Raw genomic sequence first — 22,659 nt, 5'->3', positions numbered from 1 at the left:
GAAGAGATTGCAAATAGCTCAGCAGTACTATGGAGTGGGACAACCTTGCTAGTGTTTGCTAAGATGTTAAACATATTTTAAAGGCTGTGGGTTGTGTCCAACGTTAATCCTATTCAGAGTAATGGACATGACTCAGGTCCATTAGTTTCAGTGGATATACTCTGAATAGAACTGGAATGCAACCCTATGTGAGCACTTTGGCGGAGCGATGAAACAGGTAATAATATAAGCCTCAGAAAACCATTAGGGGGAAAATAAAGCTTTTTAAAAAATTTAAATTCAAAAAAGGGGAAGGACTTTACAGAATCAAGGTGGTAGCTGTCAGAAAGAAGTTTGAAGAAGAGCACCAGACCAGTGGCTATGATAAGGCCTACTTTTAAAGTTTGTCTGTATCGGGGATCAGGAACCTTTGGCTCTCCAGACATTGTTGGACTACAACTCCCATCACTGCTGATCATTGGCTATGATCACTGGCGCTTATGGGAGTTGGAAGCCCGGCAACATCTGAAAAGCCAAAGATTACCCACCCCAATCTAGAAATCAGAGAAAGGTTAATAAGTCTTCAATGTGCTGGGAGGAAGAGCGGGATATAAATCTAATAAATAAATAAATAAATAAATAAATAAATATATTAACTTTCAAGAGAAGAAATATGGAGGTTAAATACTGGTTGTACTGAGATTGTGGGGCAGGGGGAGATGATGTAGTCAATCTGAAAAGTGCTGCTTTTTCTCCATTCCCCAGCTGTAGCTAACATTATAATTTAATGTTGGTCTCTGGTTCCTTCCCAACATCAGAGGAATTAACACAGTGAAGGAAGCTGCCTGGATGTTCTTAAGCTAGAGTATTGTACAACTAACTTTTTTTGTTGTTCTAACTTTATTTTTTATTCTTTTCAGTGAAGAGAATACACCACTAGATTTGGATGATCATGGTGGTAGAACTTTCCTTAGAGTCTTGCTCCATTTAACAATGCATGACTATCCTCCACTGGTGTCTGGAGCACTTCAGCTACTCTTTAGACACTTTAGTCAGAGACAAGAAGTCCTTCAGGCCTTTAAACAGGTAAATATAGCTGTTTTATATTGTCTGCAGTTTTCACTCTGTATGTGTGTAATGCAAGTGTGTTATACAGCTAATGTATTGCAATTTGTATAAGGTTCAGCTACTTGTTACCAGCCAAGATGTTGACAACTACAAGCAGATAAAACAAGATTTGGATCAGTTAAGATCAATTGTGGAGAAATCAGAGCTCTGGGTATACAAAGGCCAGGGACCTGATGAAACTATGGATGTAACAACAGGAGAGAATGAACATAAGAAAAAGGAGGTGAGAAGAGCTTCTATCTCTGTTGTATTGCTGGTGTAACATAGTGGCCAAGAGTGTGACTTAAGAGCTGGAAAATCCCTAGTTCAAATACCACCTTAGCCAGGAACCAAGTAATGGCAGCTTTGGGCAAACTACTTCCTGGAGCCTACATTTCCCCACCCCTTCCCAATCTTCAATATAGGGATACTGGCCATGGTCCAACTCATATGGCTTTTGTAAAGAGATCTGAGCTGATTAATATGAATCACATTGACTACTTGAAATACACTACATAAAAATGTTCAGTGTCAGTATAACATGATAGTTGTGTGGGCAGATTCAGCGCCTGATTAGGTGCAGTCCCATGTACTGTCCAATAAGTTATTCATAGTTATCTGTTCTTGTATGTTTTCATTGTTATTCTTTTGTGCAATGTGTGTATTTTTAAATTTTGTAGTAAATGTTCCATAGGTTAGCCCAGTGCTAACTCAGCTGTGCCAGCCTGGTACTTGGTGTAGCACCATTCCAGGTCAGAGGGATGGGGAAGGGGAGTTGCAATCATCCATAAAAATTCCATCTTCCTCACCAGGAGACCAATCTGCTCTGTGTCTGGGTTTGTGGGACTGCTTGTGGTGTTGGGCCAGAGAGACAGAACAGAGATGTTGTTAGTGTACCATCCACCCCGTTGCCCTACAACCTCCCTAACCAAGCTGGCGGAGGTCATCTCAGATGTGGTGTTGGAGAACCCTTTCATGGTGGTGTTGGGGACTTCAAATCCATGCTAAGGCTGCCTCAGATGGGCTAGCTTGGGACTTCATGGCCTCCATGACAACCATGGGACTGTCCCAATATATCAATGGCCCAACACATTTGGTTGGACATACTCTCAACCTGGTTTTGCCACAGAGCAGATTGGTACTACTCCATTGATTGGGGGACTCACTGTGAGTCCGTTGTCATGAATGGACCATTCTCTGGTAAGGTTTGGGTTGAATGTAGCCACTCTGCAAGGGTGGGGGACCCATTGAGATGGCCTGCCCTCTGAGACTTATGGTATCTGATGGATTCCTGAATGCTCTGTGGGATTTTCTGGCTGGTGGTCCTTTTGAGGCTCTTGTCCCACTGTGGAAAGCTGAGATGCGAAGGGCCATTGACACGATTGTTCCTGAGTGCCCCTGCCATTGCTGTGGAGCACATAGGTTCACCTTGGTATTCCAGTGATCTGCGTGTGATGAAACAGGAGGGTCGGCTGCTGGAGTGCAGGTGGCATAAATCTCGGTCTGAATCTGATTGAACATGGGTAAGGCTGAACTATCATGCCTACCATGTGGCAGTGGCGGCGGGGAAGAAATCTTACTTCTCTGCCACCATTGCATCTGTAAGTAGCCGACCAGCAGAGCTTTTCTAAGAGGTGAATGGGCTTTTGTCATTTGGCCAAGAGAGCGGTGCTCTGACACCCTCGGAGGCCTGCTGTAACAACTTTGTGAGGCACTATTTAGCCAACTTTGCAAGGCACTTTAGGGACAAAATTTCTCAGATTCAGACAGAGTTGGATGCCACAGTTAAAGCAAGTCCAACATAGGTGTCCAGAGCACTGTCTGTTCCCCCTGTATTAGATCAATTTCAATTATTGCCACCTGAGAATGTGAACAAGTACTTGAAGAAGTGCATCCCACCATCTCCCCCTTGACCCTTCCCTATCCTGGCTGCTCAGAACTAGCCATAGGGGATTTAACTGTGGGTCCAGGGTGTGATTAATGCTTCGCAGATCTGTCTCTGACATTCATTGGTGGGAGTATCACCCTGTACACTATTTCTGGATGGAAGTATATCAAGAAATTTCAAAAATATTCCAAACAAATATCTCAATTACTCCACAAATGTCTCTGTTGAACCTGTGGGACCCCCAGATTACATAGTTTTCATGCAAATGATTTATGGGTATCTAGAGGAACAGAGGAACCAGAGTGCTTCTACGCAATATGGTGGGAATTTGTCTCATATTCTACTGATACTGAGATCTGTGCATCTTTACTTGCTTCTGTGCGAGGTATCTGGATGGCATAATGTACTTTTCTCTTCCTTTGGCACTCCTAATGTAACACCCTGGAATAGCCTTGTTGATTCAGAGGTGGTTTACCATTGCCTTCCTCTGAGTTTGATGAAACTGAGGTTATCATACTTTGGACACATAATGAGAAAACATGAGTCATTAGAAAAGATAATAATGCTGGGAAAAACAGAAGGGAGTAGGAAAAGAGGAAGGCCAAACAAAAGATGGATTGATTCCATAAAGGAAGCCACAGACCTGATCTTACAAGATCTGAACAGGGTGGTTAATGACAGATGCTCTTGGAGGTTGCTGATTCATAGGGTTGCCATAAGTTGTAGTCGACTTGGAGGCACATAACAACATATATATATATATATATATATATATAAATAAAAAAAACAAAACCAAAATGCTTCACTGGAAGAGGGGGAGGTGCCTTGAAGGAGGTGGTATTGTGTCCACCTCCCTGTACCCAGAAGTGTTAAACAACTATCGCCCAGTGGCAAATATCCCCTTTGGTGGCAAGGTGCCTGAGAAAGGTGATGGTGGTCCAGCTTCAAGCATGCCTGGAGGAAACTGATTACTTGGATCTGGTCTGGCTTCAGGCCTGGCTTCAGGCCTAGCCCTGGCTCTAAAACTGCCTTAGTTGATGACATCTATTGAGAGAGAGACAGGGGAACGCAACCCTTTCTTCTTGATCTCTCAGCAGCTTTTGATATGGTTGACCACAGTATCCTTCTGGAATGTCTCGAGGAGGTTTGGGTTGGGAGCATTGTGCTTCAGTGGTTCCATTCATACCTTCAGAGCCACTTCCAAAAAGTAGCTATGGGAGGCTACTGTTCAGCACTGTGGGAATGTGGTATTCTGCAGGGTTCTGTCTTGTCCCCCATGCTATTTAACATCTATATGAAACCACTGGAAGCTGTCATTGGGAGATTTGGAGTGAGGTGCCATCAATATGTTGATGACACCCAGCTTTATCTCTATATTCCATCTGAATCAGGAGAGGCAGTTGAAGTGTTGAACCAGTGCTTGGAGGCAGTGATGGAATGGATGTGGGCCAATAAATTGAGGCTCATGTCCAGGAGGTAGGAAGATGGCTTGTTCTGGATGGGGTTGCTCCTTTGTTGAAGGAGCAGGTCTGCAGCCTAGGAGTACTCCTAGATCCAGCACTTGTTGGAAGCTGTGTGGGTGGTCGTACAAGAACACAGGGCAGTGGAAATAATAACCAGCAGTCTAGGTGCAATGAATACTTTACTGTGCGTTCAGCAGACAGCATACAGCATACACGGCATTCACGGCAGCAATAGTCTTGCGACAATAGTTGTAGATACGTTCCGCTCACACAATAACTCCTTGCCATTCCCCCACACTGTACACATATTTCCCTGTCTGTTATATGGACCTTGAGCTTGTTAGTGGCTGCAGCTGTGTGATTGCAGCAACCTGAGCCGCGTTAACTCCCTTGCTCTGCCTTGGGTTTCCTTAACTCTTTCCTCCCACTTTGTGAGGCCAACTGCTGGCTCCATGATAGCCAACAGCACTGTCACTGGAGGTTTAGGTGGTCTCAGTGGCTAGAAATGCCTTTTTCCAGCTCTGACTGGTTTGCCAGCTTCTGCCTCTTCTGAACAGAGAAGACTTGGCCACAGTGCTCCATGCTTTGGTAACTTCCAGACTGGATTATTGCAACGTGCTCTATGTGGGGCTGCCCTTGAAGACGACTTGGAAGCTTCAACTGGTCCAAATGCAGGAGCCAGATTACTGGCAGGGATTCCTTTTACAACTCATATAACCCTGGTTTTAAAATAGCTGCATTGGTTGCCAGTTCATTTCTGGGCCCAGTTCAAACTGCTCACATTAGTGTTTAAAGCCCTAAATGACTTAAGTCCCAAATATCTGAAAAACCACCTCCTTCCCTACAGACCATCTTGGATGTTGAGATCAGCAGAGGGGGGCCTTTTGGTAGTTCCCCCACCCTTGGAAGTTCAGGGGGGTGGCCCAGGAGAGGGTATTCTCTGTGGCAGTCCCTAAGCCGTGGAACTCCCTCCCCACCAAGGTGCATCTGGCAGCTTCATTGTACAACTTTCTTTACCCTGGCCTTCAACACCTGAGATGTATATTTTTAGGACCTACCCTGTTTTCTGTGGTGATGTTTAGGTTGTTGTAACTGTTTTAATTATGTGTTTTAAAATTGTTGTAACCCGCCCTGGGACCTCTGGGTGAAGGGTGACTAATAAACAATAAGTGGTGGTGGTGGTGGTAGTAGTAAGATGGAGAAAGGAATTGGGGAGGGGGGACTTTTCAAAGACTTGAGAATCAAAGAGTTTCATTTATTCTGAGCTAAGATATTCTCCCATCTCCCCCACAAAATTAGGATTTATTTCCACTCCAATACAGTTTGATTTCCACCAGCTAGCAAGCCCACAGACTCCCCTTCCACTCATGATCCTCAAAAACCTCTGTTCTGTTCCCCTCCAACCATTTACATGGGTGGTGATACTGACAGCACTGAGTCTCAGTCTCCCCTATGCAGTGCACCATATGTAATTTGCTCTGGTGAAATATAGTCTTCCCAACGGCTATTGATGCTGCTGTAATCCTTGGGAAGTTGACATTTCTTTGGGGTTATTCTGCCCAGCACATTGCATAGAAGAGTGGAGACACCTCTTGCTTCCTCCTTCCCTCCTATGCTTCTCCTGACTGCTGGAGCAGCAGCACCACTCTGGTGTGCGAGGGAAGAAGAGGGTGCTGTGGGGGGGGGAGAAGTGGAATTTGTTTTTTAGCCTAAATGAAAATCTGAGCTAGAGAAGAACTCAGGGGTTGTAATATTCCCAGAAATAGAGGTACAGCCCATGTGTTTTATCACTGGATTCAGGCTTGTACTGATGTAATTAGTTGAAGGCACTGAATGCATGGGTTCAGCTTGTATGGACTTAAGTATGGAGAGTTACTACATAAAGAAAGATTTTTGTTTATTTGTTTTAGTACTTTTAGTATTTAGTATTTTTTATTTGTGTATACAGGCTGTCTGTGTCAAATGATGACATCTCACTGGACTGTTTTTAGTAGTGCTTCCTTGGCTGATCAAAATTTGGGATGGAGACAGCTTGGATATTGGCCACTCCTACATAATTTCTTTCCGTTAGATAGGGACTCCTATTCCTAATGAGTTCTTGACCAACCCCTCCAATTTTCCCTTGCTGATTTTTATGTATGATATTAAACCTGCTCACTATTAAAACCTAAACACATATTAGGGATTGTTCCAAGAACTTAAAATCTACAGGCTGGCAATGTTGCCCTTCTCAGGTGTATTTCGCTGGTTTTAAAAAGGCTGCTGTTTTACAAACTTGGAAAGAAGTACCCACTCCAAAACTTGATAATTAGATTGAGGAGATGCCAGCGCTGTCTGGCTGTGAAATTTTTTTTAATGTACATCCACTGCATGACAGAATGACCTTTTCAGCTCGACTGAATATGAAGACACTTCTTCCATACTCATCATATACAAAGCAATAAAATACACAACTTGGAATTTGGGACTATGGAATATGAACTTCTGCAGTTTAGAACTTCTGGATTAATTATGACCTAGCAATGGTGGCAGACCTACTGCAAGAGGTGTCATTTCCCAGCTGCTGCTTATTTTAAAATCTGTTTCCTTTCTGGTTGCATTCATCAGTTATGCACACCTTCTCCAACCTCCTCTACCATAATTATCTCTAGTAGACTATAAAATTTAGGGGGGGGGGAAGCTGATAACATGGTAAGGCAACAATACCACATACGCATATCTCCTCACTGTTTACTTGCCAACAATAGCAGTAATCGTAATGTGACTTTCATGTAACTAGTATTTTTTTTAAATGCTATATAATATAAAAAGTTATATTATTGTTCTGCTATAACACATTAATTGAAAGGAATGAGAAAAACTGAATATCTGTTTAACTTATATGACGATGTGTGAAGAGAATACTCACTGTAGAAGTATCACTTTTAAAACAAATAATAAGTTTTCATTAAAGCTGAAGAATGGTAAAGGAAATAAAGGTTCCAAGACCTGGCAGAACTTCTGGTGAGTTTTCTCATGAGAAATAGCTGCCAAAATGTGTACTAATGTTCTTCAGAATTTAGGAAAGAAAAAGTAATGAATTAATCAATCTCGCTTGTCCCCAGGAAGGCCACAGCAAATCCAGGAAACCTGAAAGTACTAGTAGCTATAATTACAGGGTAGTAAAAGAGGTAAGACTCATCCTTTCCCAACTGCCCCGTTTCCCTTCCCCTGCCTCCTCCTCCTTTTCTACGAGTTGAGAAATGTTCTGAATGCAAAATAGGGAGCTTTCTCTGTCTGAATGTGCAACTTTCCCAGCCTCACAGAGGATAATAAGACAGCAACTGCTTGCAAAGAGCCCTGTTGGTATATTGGAGCTTTTGCACACCTAAATGAATGGTTAGATCAGGGCATCTGGGCACAAGTTCCAACTCCTAGGCCTGGACTACTCATTTAATAGGTGGGATATAAATTTGAGAAACGATAATAAACATAATAACTTGGTTTAACTAGATCATTAAAATCTTATAGTGCAATGAACTAGACCAATGAAATACTGATAAGTTTATGTATTAATGTTTTATATAATTTATACACTAAAATATATTCAAAGTGGCTTGCAAGCTTTAAAGTAATCTACAAAGGCTTTTTCATTGGCTTTTAGAAGAAAAGTAAGAAAGAAAAATCCTATGCAAAATTTCCACAGGCAAAACAGTCTTAACATTATAGTTCTAGGGTTATACTGAGGACTGTGTGTGCTTTTCTTCTTTCCACCTCAACAGGAAAATATGCAGAAAGTAAAACAAATCTATGAGCTAAATTTATTTATATTTATTTATTACATTTATATATCACCCCATAGCCGAAGCTCTCTGGGCGGTTTACAGCAATTAAAACAATAAAAACAAATATACACATTTTAAAACACAAAAAACAATTTAAACACAATTAAAAAAAAATTAAAAATAATTTAAAAATATAAATTAGGCAAATGAAGCAAGTTGGTCTTCTGCATTGTGCTTCCTCCGGTCCTTTCAGAAAAGAAAAGGAGTTGTGTGGAGCAAAGAAAACTCAGTCCATGTCTTCTGGCAATATTACCTACTAACATTACAGTTTGAGTTTTTGCCAGGCATTCTCTACACCAGTTTTCCCCAGCCTCCATGTATTTTGCATTACAACTCTTATCAGCTCCAGTCAGCATGGCCAATAGGAGTTGCAGTCCAAAACATCTGGAAGGCATCATTTTGGGGAACGCTTGTCTACACACTTGTCACTGAAGCTCATTTTCCTCGGAAAAGGAAAGCCAAGATACATTAACCAGTGCCAGTTTCAGTGGATGCATGGTGCACATTCCTTCAGTGCAATTGTTGTGTCAGCTGCGTACAACATTGTGTGTATATTTTTGTGTTTATCCCCTAAATTTGGTCTGTTTGTTTAATTCTGTGATCTCTCAAGGACAACAGCTTTTCTTCCAGCCTGTCTGGAAAAGCATTGGCATATTGTCAGGCTCTAAAAGAAGTGTGTCTTTGCAGATTTTGCTTCGACTTAGCAAGCTTTGTGTACAAGAGAGCATCTTGGTCAGGAAAAGCCGGAAGCAGCAGCAGAGGTTGCTCCGAAACATGGGAGCTCACACTGTGGTCCTGGAGCTCTTACAGATCCCATATGAGAAAGTGAGGTTTGCATGCATCAATTATTTTACAGTCGGTCAACAACACACTAAAGTGTCTTTAGAGCTTCCTAAAATGTGTCTCTTACAAGTTGCATTGAGCAACAAAGGAGCTCCTGTTAAATATTCATGTGTTAAGGAATAACTTATTTGAGATTTATTGAAGCAGTTCTATGCATCAATAGCTAGCCAACACTCTTTGTTGTAAGGGTGAACAAAATTAAAGCTCAGGATTACAGATTCTTTTCTGGCAGTCTGGGGGGGTCACAGCGATGACATGACATAGATGTCCACAAGGTTTCTTAGAGCAGGGGCTCTGAATTTTTATTGTAGAAAGCCTTCATATAGCTCAGTAGAGAACTTTCCAAGCTTCCTGTGGAAAGACAAATCAAAGCTATATGATATAGTGGTGGCCATTATTCGAAATCACAGCAACAGTCAAGTTTACCTACTTTGAAGGTCCTTGTAAAGGACAAAATGCTATGTTGGGTGCCAGAACCATCAGTCAAATGGCGCTTAGAAAGGAGGGGGGTGCATAGCTGTCTTGCTGTGATTTAAAAATGGGGAAAGCATGGATATTCTTCTTTCAATCTCAGTTCCTCCTGCAATCCACACAGAGGAAAAATTGTGCTGGAGAAATTGAGGAGGAGATCTCTTCCTTTCTACTCAATTTTTAGAGAAAATCATCTTCAGGAGGGGAACAGAAATAACATGATGGTACAGCATCAAATTCCTGCATTTACTTGGTCATGCAATCACCACATAGCCTTGAAAAATGGCATATGTTTTGTCTATTAATGCAAGTTAGGGGCTTGTTTTAAAAAGTGAATAGGAATATTGGTACCTACAGACTTGACTTAACTCCTTGTAAATCAATTTGATTTTAGTTTATTTTGAATCTTTTGTATTCTTAACCCTTTGGGAGTTTTTTGTGCATTGTAATTACAGGCTGAAGATACAAGGATGCAGGAGATCATGAAACTTGCCCATGAGTTCCTACAGAACTTCTGTGCTGGCAATCAACAGAATCAAGCTTTGCTCCACAAGCATATAAATCTGTTTCTCAACCCTGGGGTAAGATGTTAGTTAACTGAAAATTATATAGAAGAGAAGAATCTGTTATACCATTTGCTCCAGACCTTTTCTGAGATAAGGTTTTGGGTTGTATTCAAATTTGCCTGAGTTGAAGTCCACTTTTGCAATGTGGCTTTCCTACCTTTTTTGCCTACTGCATCTCATGGTGTTCTCCAAAAGCTCTCGTGAGGGCTGCTCCTGGCTATGCAAGCTGTACACACTATGTCTGCACAACTTATGACACAGAATGATGGGCTCAAGTTCCAGGAAGCCAGATTTTGGCTGAGCATTAGGAAAAACATCCTGACTGTTAGAGCAATTCGACAGTAGAACCAATTACCTAGGGAGGTGGTGGGCAACACTGGAGGCATTCAAGAGGCAGCTGGACAGGCACCTGTTGGGTATACTTTAACTTGAATTCCTGTATTGAGCAGTGGGTTGGACTCGATGGCCTTATAGGCCCCTTCCAACTCTACTATTCTGTGATCCTCCAAATATTGTATAGTCTGCATGCCATGTTTGTTGGTCCATTTGCCAAATTCTTATTTTATTTTTTACTGTTTGTCTGGAAGTTCTGAAATTGTTGTGTACCTGGCAGGTCACAAACATTACTGGTAAATTGCATTTGGCTTGGTCTAGGCCTACTGTGGGTGTTTTATAAGGTAAAAGAGTCCAAGAGGTTGAGAGGTATACAAGAAAATATCCCCTAAAGGCTTTAGTGTTGATATGTTTGAAATGCCTCATTTCTGGATCTTCTTTGACCAAATCCATGATCAATCAGCTTAGTTTTAAGTAGTTTGTTAGCACTAAATCTGCAGTTGTGCTAGAATCTCTGTTCTCTAAAAACTTCCAGAGTCTTACTTTGGCCTTGACTTTGTCACGATCCACTTTGTTCTATTGCTTTCCCTTTCAATAGATCCTGGAGGCTGTGACAATGCAACATATCTTCATGAACAATTTCCAGCTTTGCAGTGAGATAAATGAGCGGGTGGTTCAACACTTTGTGCACTGTATTGAAACTCATGGAAGGAATGTCCAGTACATTAAGTTTCTGCAGACAATTGTTAAGGCTGAAGGAAAATTCATTAAAAAGTGTCAGGATATGGTCATGGCTGAGGTGAGAGGACTGCATACACACTGCATGTTTGTGAGCATAAAATCAGGTGCAGGAAAATCTATGCAAAGAGGAACTAGCTGGTTGATAGGTGCTGCTGCCTAGACATCAGTATTATGAAACTTCAGATTAAAAATTGTTTGCATAAATTACATTGGGGTTTATCCAACAAAGTCGGCATAAGGATTTCTGCCTGCACAACAGAACTTCCTCTCCCCTCCCTGTGTCTCCTTAACCCCCATATGTTCTGGGGGTTTCCCCAACCCTCTAAAGCAGATTTAGGTAGGGTATGGGGGTATAGTGGTATGTGGTGTAGTGGTTAAGGTGTTGGACTAGACATGGGAGACCAGGGTTCGAATCCCCACACAGCCATGAAGCTCACTGGGTGACCTTGGGCCAGCCTCATGAAAACCCTATTCATAGGGTCGCCGTAAATCGGAATCGACTTGAAGGCACTACATGGGCACACAAGGAGAGGGAGAGGAAGCTCCATTGCACAAGCAGAGGTCCTTCTGCTAATGGGATGATGTTGTTGGATACAATGAATAAATCCAAGTAATATTTTTGTGGTTTTTTTTAAAGGGGGTAGAGCAACCTAGAAGAGCTTTTATAAACTCTGGCCCTGGGCTCCTGCTGGGAGGAAGGGTGGGATATAAATCAAATAATAAATAAATAAATAAACCAGAGACAGAGAACCTGGGCCCCTCCAGATGGTCTTCAACTCCCGTTAGCTCAAGCAAGCGTAGGTGAGGGATGATGGGACCTGTGTGAACACAACTGAGTAACATTCATGGATTCCTTCAGAAATATTTCTGAAAACTTTTGCGTAAATTGAGCAATACTTCTACTAGAGATGTTTCTCTCTTACCCTTCCAAAGCTGCAGATGATATTTTAGAGTAGGTCACAGATGGGGAGAAAGATCACAATGGCTTTGCAAACATAACATGATGAAAAGTGGGGCAAAAAATCCTAACTTCACAATTTTTTTTAATAAAAGTATTTATATCCCGCCATCTCATAAAATATTGGTTGGGCTTCTGTGACACAGGGTAACAGTGCTCGTCTGGATGATCTCAATGAGCAAGCTGAAATGTAAGGGCTCAGGCGGTCCTTCAGGTATTCTGGACACAAATTGTTCAGGGGCTTTGTATATCAACACAATAGCCTTGAAAGATGTTTTAGCAGAGGTATTGCATGCTGTCAGCTATCTGCCCCCATCAGCATTTAGCTGCTGCATTCTGCGATAGCTGAAGCATCCAGACCAGGCCCAAGGGCAACCCTATGTAGAACACTTTGCAGTAATCCAGTAACAAAGTTACCAAATATTGCCATTCCCATCCTCTTTATTTAGTTTCCCTATGCTCTCATAGTTTGGATTTTTTTATTTTTTTATTAATCAGTTTTACAGACTGCCTTTCATCACATGAGCAATCCCAGGGTGGTTTCCAACATATGAAAGAACTGACTTAAAAATACATGTAAATAAAACATGAGGCAGGTAGGCCAAGATGATAATTTGACCACGAAAATCATAGTGCAATTCATTTGGGCAAGCCTGGAATTTAGTTTGGAAACTGGAGGCCTGAACTGAATCCCACTGCTTACTCAAGTTACACCTAATGTTGTATATATATATTTTACAAATCCTATACAGAAGTAGAACTTCAATCTACTGTTACTACAATAATTCATATGCTGCTTTCCAATTTTACATTGGTTGAAATAGTATGTGTTTATTGTTTTTGTTTTTATTGGTTATAGTGTGCACCACCCTCGTGCTGACTGGTGGCTTATCAATTTAGGGAGTAAAGGAGATGAGGATCACAAAATGGTTTGTACACTAATAGAGCTATAGAAATTATTAATCATCAGAGGGATATTGCAAATAGCATGCACATTGGTGGATATGCAAACTTCCTAGTGATTTTAAGTTTTCTCTTATTTATGTTTAATGGGATTACAATGTTATTTTCTTGCCAGCTGGTCAATGCGGGGGAAGATGTCCTAGTTTTCTACAATGACAGAGCCTCCTTCCAGACACTAGTGCAGATGATGAGATCAGAACGGGACAGGATGGATGAAAACAGTGCTCTAATGTATCATATCCATTTAGTTGAACTGTTGGCTGTTTGCACCGAAGGCAAAAATGTCTACACAGAAATCAAGTGCAACTCTCTCCTCCCTTTGGATGACATTGTAAGGGTTGTAACCCATGAAGATTGTATACCTGAGGTGAGATTCTGAGCCTCATAATCTCTTTTTCCTGCTCTCGTTCAGAAGCCTCATTCAGCTAACTCTGCTGTTGCTTCTAACTGTCCTGTCAAACTTCTGCAGCTGCTTCTCCCTGACAAAGTCTCTAAGAGTGGTGTCAATCAACAGCAGAATGCCACGTTAGCTCATAAACAATCATAGATCCTTTACAATCAATTATACAGCAGCTTTATAATAAATTCTAAACCTGTACACCATTCAGTTTGCCACATTAACTTCGCTGAGGAAGCCAGTGTCACTTCCCCTTATTTTTTCCATCCAAAAAATGCATATATAGGTGTGTAATCCACATTCACCAGAAGATCATTAATGTTTCATGATCCTTAGATCAATAAGTTGTTCCTAAGAAAAGAGTCAACCACAGTGGCAGAAAGAAATCTAGTGATGGCTGTATCCCTTTCATAAATCTTACTTTCTACCAGAAATCCCAGTGTTATAGGAGTTCATTAAAACTTACCTGTGTTGTTCAGAATGAAATACAGCTGGTACTGAAATTCCACTTAGAACCACTGCAGTTGTTGGCTCTCTGCTCACAGTGGTCAGCATGTCCCTTTTTGCAGTCCTTTGCCACCTCCTTTAATTGTAATGAAATAGTTTGTCAGTGTTAACATTAAACACCATTATGGCTAATCATGGTTTCCTTTTGAATCAGATTTGAAGTGACTTTCAGTTCCCAGGTTAAGCTAAACTCTGGTTAACATTGATGCTAACAACTGATATCAGGGAGTGGCCCAAGTGACCACAGCCCCAAGTATTTTGTGCTGGGGCCTAGATCTCTATGTTTCAAATTTTTGTTCTTTTTCTGTCACCGTTTTGGAATTTACTTTATTTCTGTTAAAAAGAGCTAAATGGCAAAGTTGAGTAAAAGTACTGATAAGTTTTGTTTTCATGCCAAAACATAGCAATTGTCCTTAAATGTCTTTCATTTTCACTACAATACTGGAAAAAACTACAGAGGAAGGATTTAATCCTGTTCACTGTGAATTATTCTTGTTACCAGAAGAATGCTTAACTTTATTATTAGAGATATCAGATGGCCAGACATTGCTAAGATTATTTTATCGCCTCTAGTTTTTAAAAAAGGAATGTGGTGTGTTAATTGTTTATTTTCCTACCTGTAGGTTAAAATTGCTTACATCAACTTCCTAAATCATTGCTATGTAGACACAGAAGTTGAAATGAAAGAGATTTATACAAGCAATCACATGTGGAAGCTCTTTGAAAATTTCCTCGTTGACATCTGTAGGGTAAGTGTTCTCTATATTTGGAAGTATTAAAAAGCTAAATGACAGTGTGGTATTTAACTAACTTTTTGCGCTTGAGTTAGCACCACTACCACAATGGGATTTCCCTCCTCTCACAATGGGGTTTCCCCTCTCATGTGTGCCCTGCACCACCTCCAAATCTATTTAAGATGGTTAGGGGAACCTCCAGAACATGGGAGGAAGAGAGGGGGACATCATACTGTTGTATGTTACAACTGCCTTAGCTCTATGTTGAATACAATCCATTACGTACACGTAACCTGAACCACTACGCACAGGACATCATTGCCACCCTGGGCTCCTAAAGGGAGGAAGGACGGGATATAATATATATATTTCATTTAAATTACTGCATACATTGTCATCCATACATGACTATAGGATTTAAAAATAACAATCATTTATGGCTAGATCTAATTCTGTGTACAGAATACATCTATGTGTACCTTGAAGACTCCCTACGCTGTCAAGGTTTCTAGCACCCTGAAACCCTCTACAAGCCTTTTGCAAATTTTAGAGTTCCCTTGAGAATGCTGACACAAAATTATCACAGTGACAGAATTTTCACTACAATTCCAACAGCACTCACTACCTGCGATCACAGTTATGAGTGATGTATGACTTGGATTTATGTCTAGTATCTGGTATTTCAGTAGGTGTGTGATGCAGTTCTACTAGCTTGCATTTGTCAGGAAATTATAATTCTTGAATAGCTTATTTTTTAAATAGTTATTTTTTTCAGACTTGCAACAACACCAGTGACAGGAAGCATGCAGATTCTGTATTAGAGAAGTATGTGACAGAAATAGTGATGAGTATAGTTACCACTTTCTTCAGTTCCCCATTCTCAGATCAAAGCACAACTTTACAGGTAAGAAACTAGGGGAACGGTATCCACAAAAATGCTTTATTTTAATATTTGTTCCACCTGTGAAGCAGAATGAAACATTCATCAGAATACAACACCACACTTGAATTTGAAAATGGCAGCATCTTTTGATTCAGCGGTAATTTTTCACACTGGTTAATTTTACACTGGTGTTGGTGGTTGGAATAAATACAATTTCTGTGATGTTTGCATTGTGTGGCACAGCCATACAAAAGTAATCCCTTACTTCATTCTTCTCTCGTTTTCCAAAAAGTGTGGGGGTGGGAGCATTCTGCCCCTTTTGGTACTCATTTGGTAATGCTTGAGTGTGGGAAAGTCCCAAAACCAGGAACCATGTGACACATTTCTCCTCTATGCCGACTGTATGAATATTTCCTATGATTGCTACAGTCCATTTTACTGAGACAGGCATTGCTGCCTATAATGTGGAGCATCTTGTTTCCTATAGTGGTCAACCAGCCGCCTGTGGGAAGCCCGCAACTCAGCGTATGGTGCCAATAGCTCTCTCATACTGCTGTTCCCAGCAGCTGGTATTGAGAGTCATGCTACCTCTGCTCCTGGGGGTAGAATATAGCCGTCATTACTAGTAGACAATTACAGACTTATCCTCCATGAATCTGTCCAGTCCACATTTGAAGGCTTCTGAGTTGGTGGACCATACCATATTGTGTAGCTGCAAATTCTGTCTAGTCTGAATTTCCTGCTATTCAGCTTCATTTGATGACCCAAGGTTCTAGTATTATGAAAGAGAGAGAAAAACTACTCTGTATCCACTTTGTCCTCACCATGCATAATTTTATACAACTCTATCATGCCCCCTGCTGCTTCCTCATCCCCCCCCCAGGTCAAAGCACCCATGTGCCAAAGCACTTCTCCATATAGAGAAATTTCTACAGCCCCTTGATCATTTTGGTTGCCCTTTTCTGCACCTGTCTCAGCTTACAAAAAAAGGCTAGGGCCAGCATGAACTGAACATTTAAGAAGTGTGTGTTAGATGTGCATCTTACAGTGCCCTCTCCAGATAATCCTTAAGAGCTAACACACTGGGGGGGGGGAGCCTCATTTTTCCCCTGCCCCCTTTTGTACCATTACTTAGAATATTGGCTTGATCTTTCTTCCTTCTCCTATGGAGCTACAGCCTTGACATCCACCTATCAGCTGCTTTCACAATAACAGTGAATGACTGAATTCAGTGACATTGTAATAGCAGGGAAAACATTTCAAGGATCTGTCATTAGCACTCTAAATAGTTTTTTTCATATGGAGCCTTGCAGGAGGTGGCTATTCTCTATGCCCCTCCCCCGATGCTCTAATTCTCACATTTAGCAATGGCTACCAAAAGCTAATTCAAGAACACAGCTAGATGGATATTGAGATTTCATTTGATATTGAGGATTTGAGCAAAAGTGTCAGTTTGGCAATAAAGCCGCATTTGCACTAGGGCAAATTTGCAGAGTGGTTTTATGCTGGATGTATGCTGATATTCAACTGTCACATATACACTGTTGTGGATCACTTTGTGCATTGGATGTATATTGATATAGAACCAAGCCTAAGCATTTGCTCTGTACTTGCAGCATGATTGCTAGTGTAACTATCAGACTGGTGCCTGTACAATATCAAAGGTAGCTTGCTGCTGGCCTTTCTAATGTCAAGAAAAAGAGACTAGTCTATTTTACCCTCCATTCTTGGTCAGAGGTAATCACTGCACCATTTTAATGTTAGTAATTTATTTTGTTTACAACAGCCAATTTAGAAAGAGCCATTTTAATAATTCTGTGAACCTTAGATTTGGTTTTCTAGAACAGCAGTCTCACCATGCAGTGTAAAAAATTGAATTTAAACTGAGGGGAATTTAGAATTTCTGATACGTGGCATAGGAGTTGCCAATTCAAAGGGGAAAAAGTCATTCCACTGAGACTAAGGCAAGCTTAAATAGCTCTTTGGATCTTGCCTCATATTTCTAGATTGCTTTCAGCAAAAATGTACACAAGGTGGTTTCCAAAAAAAAAATTAAAGGTATAAAATAAATGCAGATTAAAAGACTAAAATACTATCATCCAAACTGTAGTTATGGACTTTCTGCTGTTTGCTTCTTTTTATCTTGGCATTTACCCTATTAGTTTGCTTTATTCACTATAGTATCTTCTATTCTACTTTGTTCTTTTGCTAAACTTTTAACAAAACGTTTGGGGGTGGATATTCTTGCTTTTGCTGAGATAATGTCAGAAATGCAAATATATGTGTATTTGCAGTAAAGTTTTTATTGTTAATCACTCCAGGATATTTCATCAGAAGCTATTCATAAATTGAATAAATAAAATAAATCCTCAGACCGATTACACACATGATGTACACATTTCTTGCCCCCCCCAATATGGAGATTATAGTATAGGAATCATGTTATCTGTGCAACAGTGTCACTGACTTCCATTAGCTAGCTGAGATGCTTAAAATGTAAAGAATAAATAATTTCCACTGTTGGTGGGCTTTTCTACGCAATCCAATCTGTTTTGGTTCTTCTTTCTTAAATACAGATTACAAACATAACTGACATCCCTGCACTCCAAAACAGAAATGGTTTAGGAAATGTTTGTAGTGGACGCGATTGCCACAACAGAGTTCTTATGTTCTCAGCGTGTTTGGCCTACCCATAGTGGAAAAATATAGGATTATAATAAATTTCTGTTTTTCCTTGTTCCACATTGGTTGGTTATATTGCTGTCAAACCTGAAGCTACACATTTAGAAATGTAGAGGCATTTGAAATGTATAAGCAGTGTTCCAGAGTGATCCAGAGTAAAACAATAATAATTAAGGCATCCTTTTTAATTCTGCAATAGATTACTATTGTAATAATTTGCTTTCCCTTTCCTCTTCACATTTTAGTAACATTACAGAGCCACCTGCTGGTCAATTGTAAATTGTAATTAATTTTCTATCAGTAAATTCTTACAGAAATTTTTTTTCCCTTTTAGTTAACAAGGCTAGTGTGCACTAGCATTTTCTTGTGATCTTGGTCATCTAAATCAGTTGCAGTGTTTTTACTATTTTACAGTGAATGTGTAGCCCAGAACCTCAATCCAGGTTAGTTTGCTTAGAACAACCCAGTTAGTTTGCTTAGAACAACACTGTATACTGACAGATCTGTTAGTCTTCCAAGTATAGGAAGAAACTCTGATCCATTTTTCTCTCTCCTTGGTCTTATTTTTGTGGTGTATGTGTGTGTCTTTAGACTCGCCAGCCTGTGTTTGTGCAACTCTTGCAAGGTGTGTTCAGAGTGTATCATTGCAACTGGCTCATGCCCAGTCAAAAAGCATCAGTGGAAAGCTGTATCAGAGTACTTTCAGATGTAGGTAAGAAAACAGTGTATATGTATTTAAGCATAACTTTCTGTTCATTGCATAAGGGCTTATTAGAGCATCTACTGAGTAGTAACAAAAGTGACCTAAGATCCATGTTCTCTCATTCCCTCCATGATCTCCATAGTGGTTCAAATGATACTTTGAAACAATGTATACCGATGAACCTAGGAATGTTTTAAGTTTTACAGGCCAAGTTCTTTGCAATCTGAAATTTTTCTACCCTTAGCAATGCAAGTAAGTTCAATAAAATATATAATTTGAAATATTACATGTCCTATCTGTATTCATAACCAACACCACACACTAAAAATTCTGTTTCTAGTTGATTTTGAGATGTGGCTGGTGTAGTCCCAACACATGTGGGATGAAGGGCAGATCTGGAGCATCCATCACTAAAGTGGTGCTGGCAAGGTTTTGTTAACTTGAAAGAGAACACTAACAAGCAAACTGTCTCACTAAGCAAATAAATAAGGGATGAAATAGCTATGTCCTACCTTAATTACTTGACACATGTATTTTGCCCTTCTAAATCTTCTCCAAAGTGTTATTTGTATATGTTTTCACTATTTAGTAGGCATTTTATGCATCTTATCACTCATCCTCTTGTTCATCTGATTTGTCTGTCTTGGTTAGTAGTCAATGTTCTTCATAGACCAAAACTGTTCTTCCCTGCAAATGGTACTATAGTGCCTTCACTAGGTATACACAAAGTCCTTTTCTTTGTTTCTGCTGAAATTTCTGGCTCCTCACATGCTGATTGATGTATATCAGTGCAATTGATTGAATCTTTCGGCAGATTCAGATCGTGACTATTTTACTGATTTTTTTTTTAATTGACAACTGAATTCACAAATACTTGCTCAGGAACACACTGGCTTAAAGCAACTTCGTGTTCACATGTAAACCTTGTTGGTGAAATGGACGCATGCTGCTGCTGCTGCCTGAAACTGGTTTTAAGCCACATCCGTAATCAATAAAAGCCAAATTTCATTGTGCACTATGGATGCATGATATGACCTGACACAGCCTTAAAATGGCATCGTATTTCCCATTGGGAACCGTGAATGTTAGGTTCTCAGGTCAAGAATTTAGAAAACATAGAAGGTGACCTCTTCTGCTCTTCCCACTATTTTGCAAAAGTGTGCACATCTGGCTAGTGCTTAACTTTTTGTTTTGACAAAAACATTGATAGCATTCTCAAGCCTACCACATATGTGGGACACCTTTCCATCAGAGGAGATACGTGGTGTTCATGCTACCTACTGGAAATCACTTCACATCCTTAACCTTTCATTGTTCCTGCCACAAGGTGCTGCATTTTAGTGCTGATGGTAGAGCTTTTCTATATAGTGACCTGTGTTGTACATACAGTACATGTGCATATCTTTTTCATGTTAACATGATTAATGTGAGAAAATGAGATATTCTGAAGGATTTAAAGAAATTAAATCTAATAAAGGAATTTTAATAGCTAGAACAGCTCATTACCATTGAGATAATGCACAAATATTTTTGTGATCTTTTTTATGCATAAAGTTTTAACTCACTGCTTTGTTTTTATTGATATGTGTATAAAGTGGTTCATTGTTTTATTTTTGTGATAACAATTTATGTTTTGCTTTTAATATCTTTTATAAACTACTTGGAGATCATGATATATTAAGCAGTATGAAAATATTTTTATTAATAATAAACAAATGTTCCAGGCCTTTGGAGCAATAGACAAGAAGTCTGGTCTAGCTTCTGCATGACAGCCATTCAGATATTTGGAGAACACTGTCATGTCTCCTCTTAATTTTCTCTTCTCTAAACTAAAAACATACTGAGCTCTTTCAACAGATCCTCATAAGGCTTGATCCAGACCCCTCACCATCCTAGTCACTCTGATCATGCTGTAATTTGTTAATGGCTTTCTCAAAATGTAGTGCCCAGAACTGAACACAGTGTTCCACATGTGGCCTGACCATCATAGAAAACTGCAGATGATCTAGGCATTATCCTTCCATTAATATAGCCTACGATTCCATTAGCTCTTTAGCAGCTGCATCACATTGCTGGCTCATGTTCAGCTTGTGATCAAAGCACCTATATCCTTTTTATATGTACTGCTGCCAAGCATCCTATACTTGTGCCTTATATTACTATTTTTTGTACCTAGATGCAGGAATTTACATTTATCTCTCTTGAATTTCATCTTGTTGGTCTCAGCCTAGTGTTCCAGCTGTCAGTATAATTTTTAATCATGATTCTGAGTTGTTTGGTGTTGACTACTCCTCCCAGCATTGTCATCTGGAAATTTGATAAGCCATCCCCTCTACACGAAATCACTCATAAAAATGTTGAACAGAGGGTGCAGATACTGCACTGGAGAAGAGGGGTGGGAAAATCCCATTGTGCAAGCATGCATTCAGTTGCACAATTTTTGATCCAAACCATGTGTTGTGAGCTCTGCTGGGAGGGGTGGACAGATGAGAATGAAGCCGAGGAGGAGGACTTAGAGCGGGATGGTCAAGGTGGTGAAGGGCCAAGCAGGGAGTGGGGCCCAGAAGGCACCCCAGCTCTGGACTTGGACAGTTCAACCCCAGCAGCTCCAGATACCCCTGTGGAAAGTCAACCTGACCAGATGGTTGTTTCCCAGTCTAACGCTTCCCACCTCTCTTCACCTGTGTCACCAGCAGGCAGCCCCCCTCCCTTTTAGGGGGAAGATGGGATGGTGACAGAGGCTCCACCTTCCTCTCACGCTAGGAGGTGAATGCGGTGGAAGATTCAACAGACACAGTTGAGGCGGAGCCTTTGCCTGTGAGTGCGCTTCCCACAGTGACAGTTGGCATATGCAAGCAGGGTGCCTGCCCAGACTTACTTAAGCTGAGTGAGGGGGGGAGTATTTGGTGAGTCAACATCTTAATGCTGCGAAGTTATGCCTAGTTAGTCCTAGAGAGATGCTGAGTTCTGAGTAAGCTGTAGATAGATTCATGAAGCGCACTGAATTGAAACTCTCTCTTGGTACAATAAAAGAAAAAAACACAGCCGTGTCTGAGTTCTTCAAGTTCGGGCAGGACTCCATGCAAACATTTCATCGTGTGCTGCAACAATGTGTTCATGTGTGAGTGTGGTGACACTGAGAACATGAATGCTCTTCTCACTTTTTTTTCTGCAGAGGTACACAAAAAGCTCCACATTAGAACTTGCCCATATGTATCTAGATTTGTGTGTGATCAGTAAGAATGGCACCTAGCGAGTGAAAACGTTCTGAAATGCACATTGTATGACATACTGTTGGGTAAAGGAGACAATGTCATTTATATGTTTCAGCAAAGAGCAGAGCGATTGCTATCCCAGTTGATCTGGATAGCCAAGTCAACAACCTCTTCCTCAAATCTCATAATATAGTACAAAAAACAGCAATGAACTGGAGGATGACAGCAAGGAATGCTGCTCGGAGAGACTCTGTGATGGCTGCTTCTAGGGATTACCGCAACATCATTGAGAGACTGCAGGTAAGTGTATACCACAATGTTCTAAAAGGATCTCTCCAAACTGGGTGAATGGATAATAAAATTACAAACACTGTTTCAAAGTAAGCAAACATAAAGTGATGC

General features: G+C 40.5%; 1 protein-coding gene across 5 annotated transcripts in view; it reads left to right on the top strand.

The window, feature by feature from the left end:
* Nucleotides 1–22,659, top strand: part of ITPR1 (inositol 1,4,5-trisphosphate receptor type 1) — a 347,896-nt gene that overhangs the window by 190,343 nt on the left and 134,894 nt on the right. For all 5 annotated transcript variants that reach the window (XM_061618551.1, XM_061618549.1, XM_061618550.1 and 2 more), the window contains 11 exons: nucleotides 900–1,065; nucleotides 1,160–1,330; nucleotides 7,542–7,607; nucleotides 8,949–9,086; nucleotides 10,031–10,156; nucleotides 11,073–11,273; nucleotides 13,252–13,503; nucleotides 14,664–14,789; nucleotides 15,550–15,678; nucleotides 18,931–19,051; nucleotides 22,373–22,557. In XM_061618551.1, the coding sequence (XP_061474535.1) occupies nucleotides 900–1,065; nucleotides 1,160–1,330; nucleotides 7,542–7,607; nucleotides 8,949–9,086; nucleotides 10,031–10,156; nucleotides 11,073–11,273; nucleotides 13,252–13,503; nucleotides 14,664–14,789; nucleotides 15,550–15,678; nucleotides 18,931–19,051; nucleotides 22,373–22,557 (1,681 nt within the window). The remainder of the gene's footprint in view (nucleotides 1–899; nucleotides 1,066–1,159; nucleotides 1,331–7,541; nucleotides 7,608–8,948; nucleotides 9,087–10,030; nucleotides 10,157–11,072; nucleotides 11,274–13,251; nucleotides 13,504–14,663; nucleotides 14,790–15,549; nucleotides 15,679–18,930; nucleotides 19,052–22,372; nucleotides 22,558–22,659) is intronic.

The sequence above is a fragment of the Rhineura floridana genome, chromosome 3 (assembly GCF_030035675.1).
Source record: "Rhineura floridana isolate rRhiFlo1 chromosome 3, rRhiFlo1.hap2, whole genome shotgun sequence".
NCBI classification, from domain to species: Eukaryota; Metazoa; Chordata; class Lepidosauria; order Squamata; family Rhineuridae; genus Rhineura; species Rhineura floridana.
This window is presented reverse-complemented; position numbering and strand designations above follow the sequence as displayed.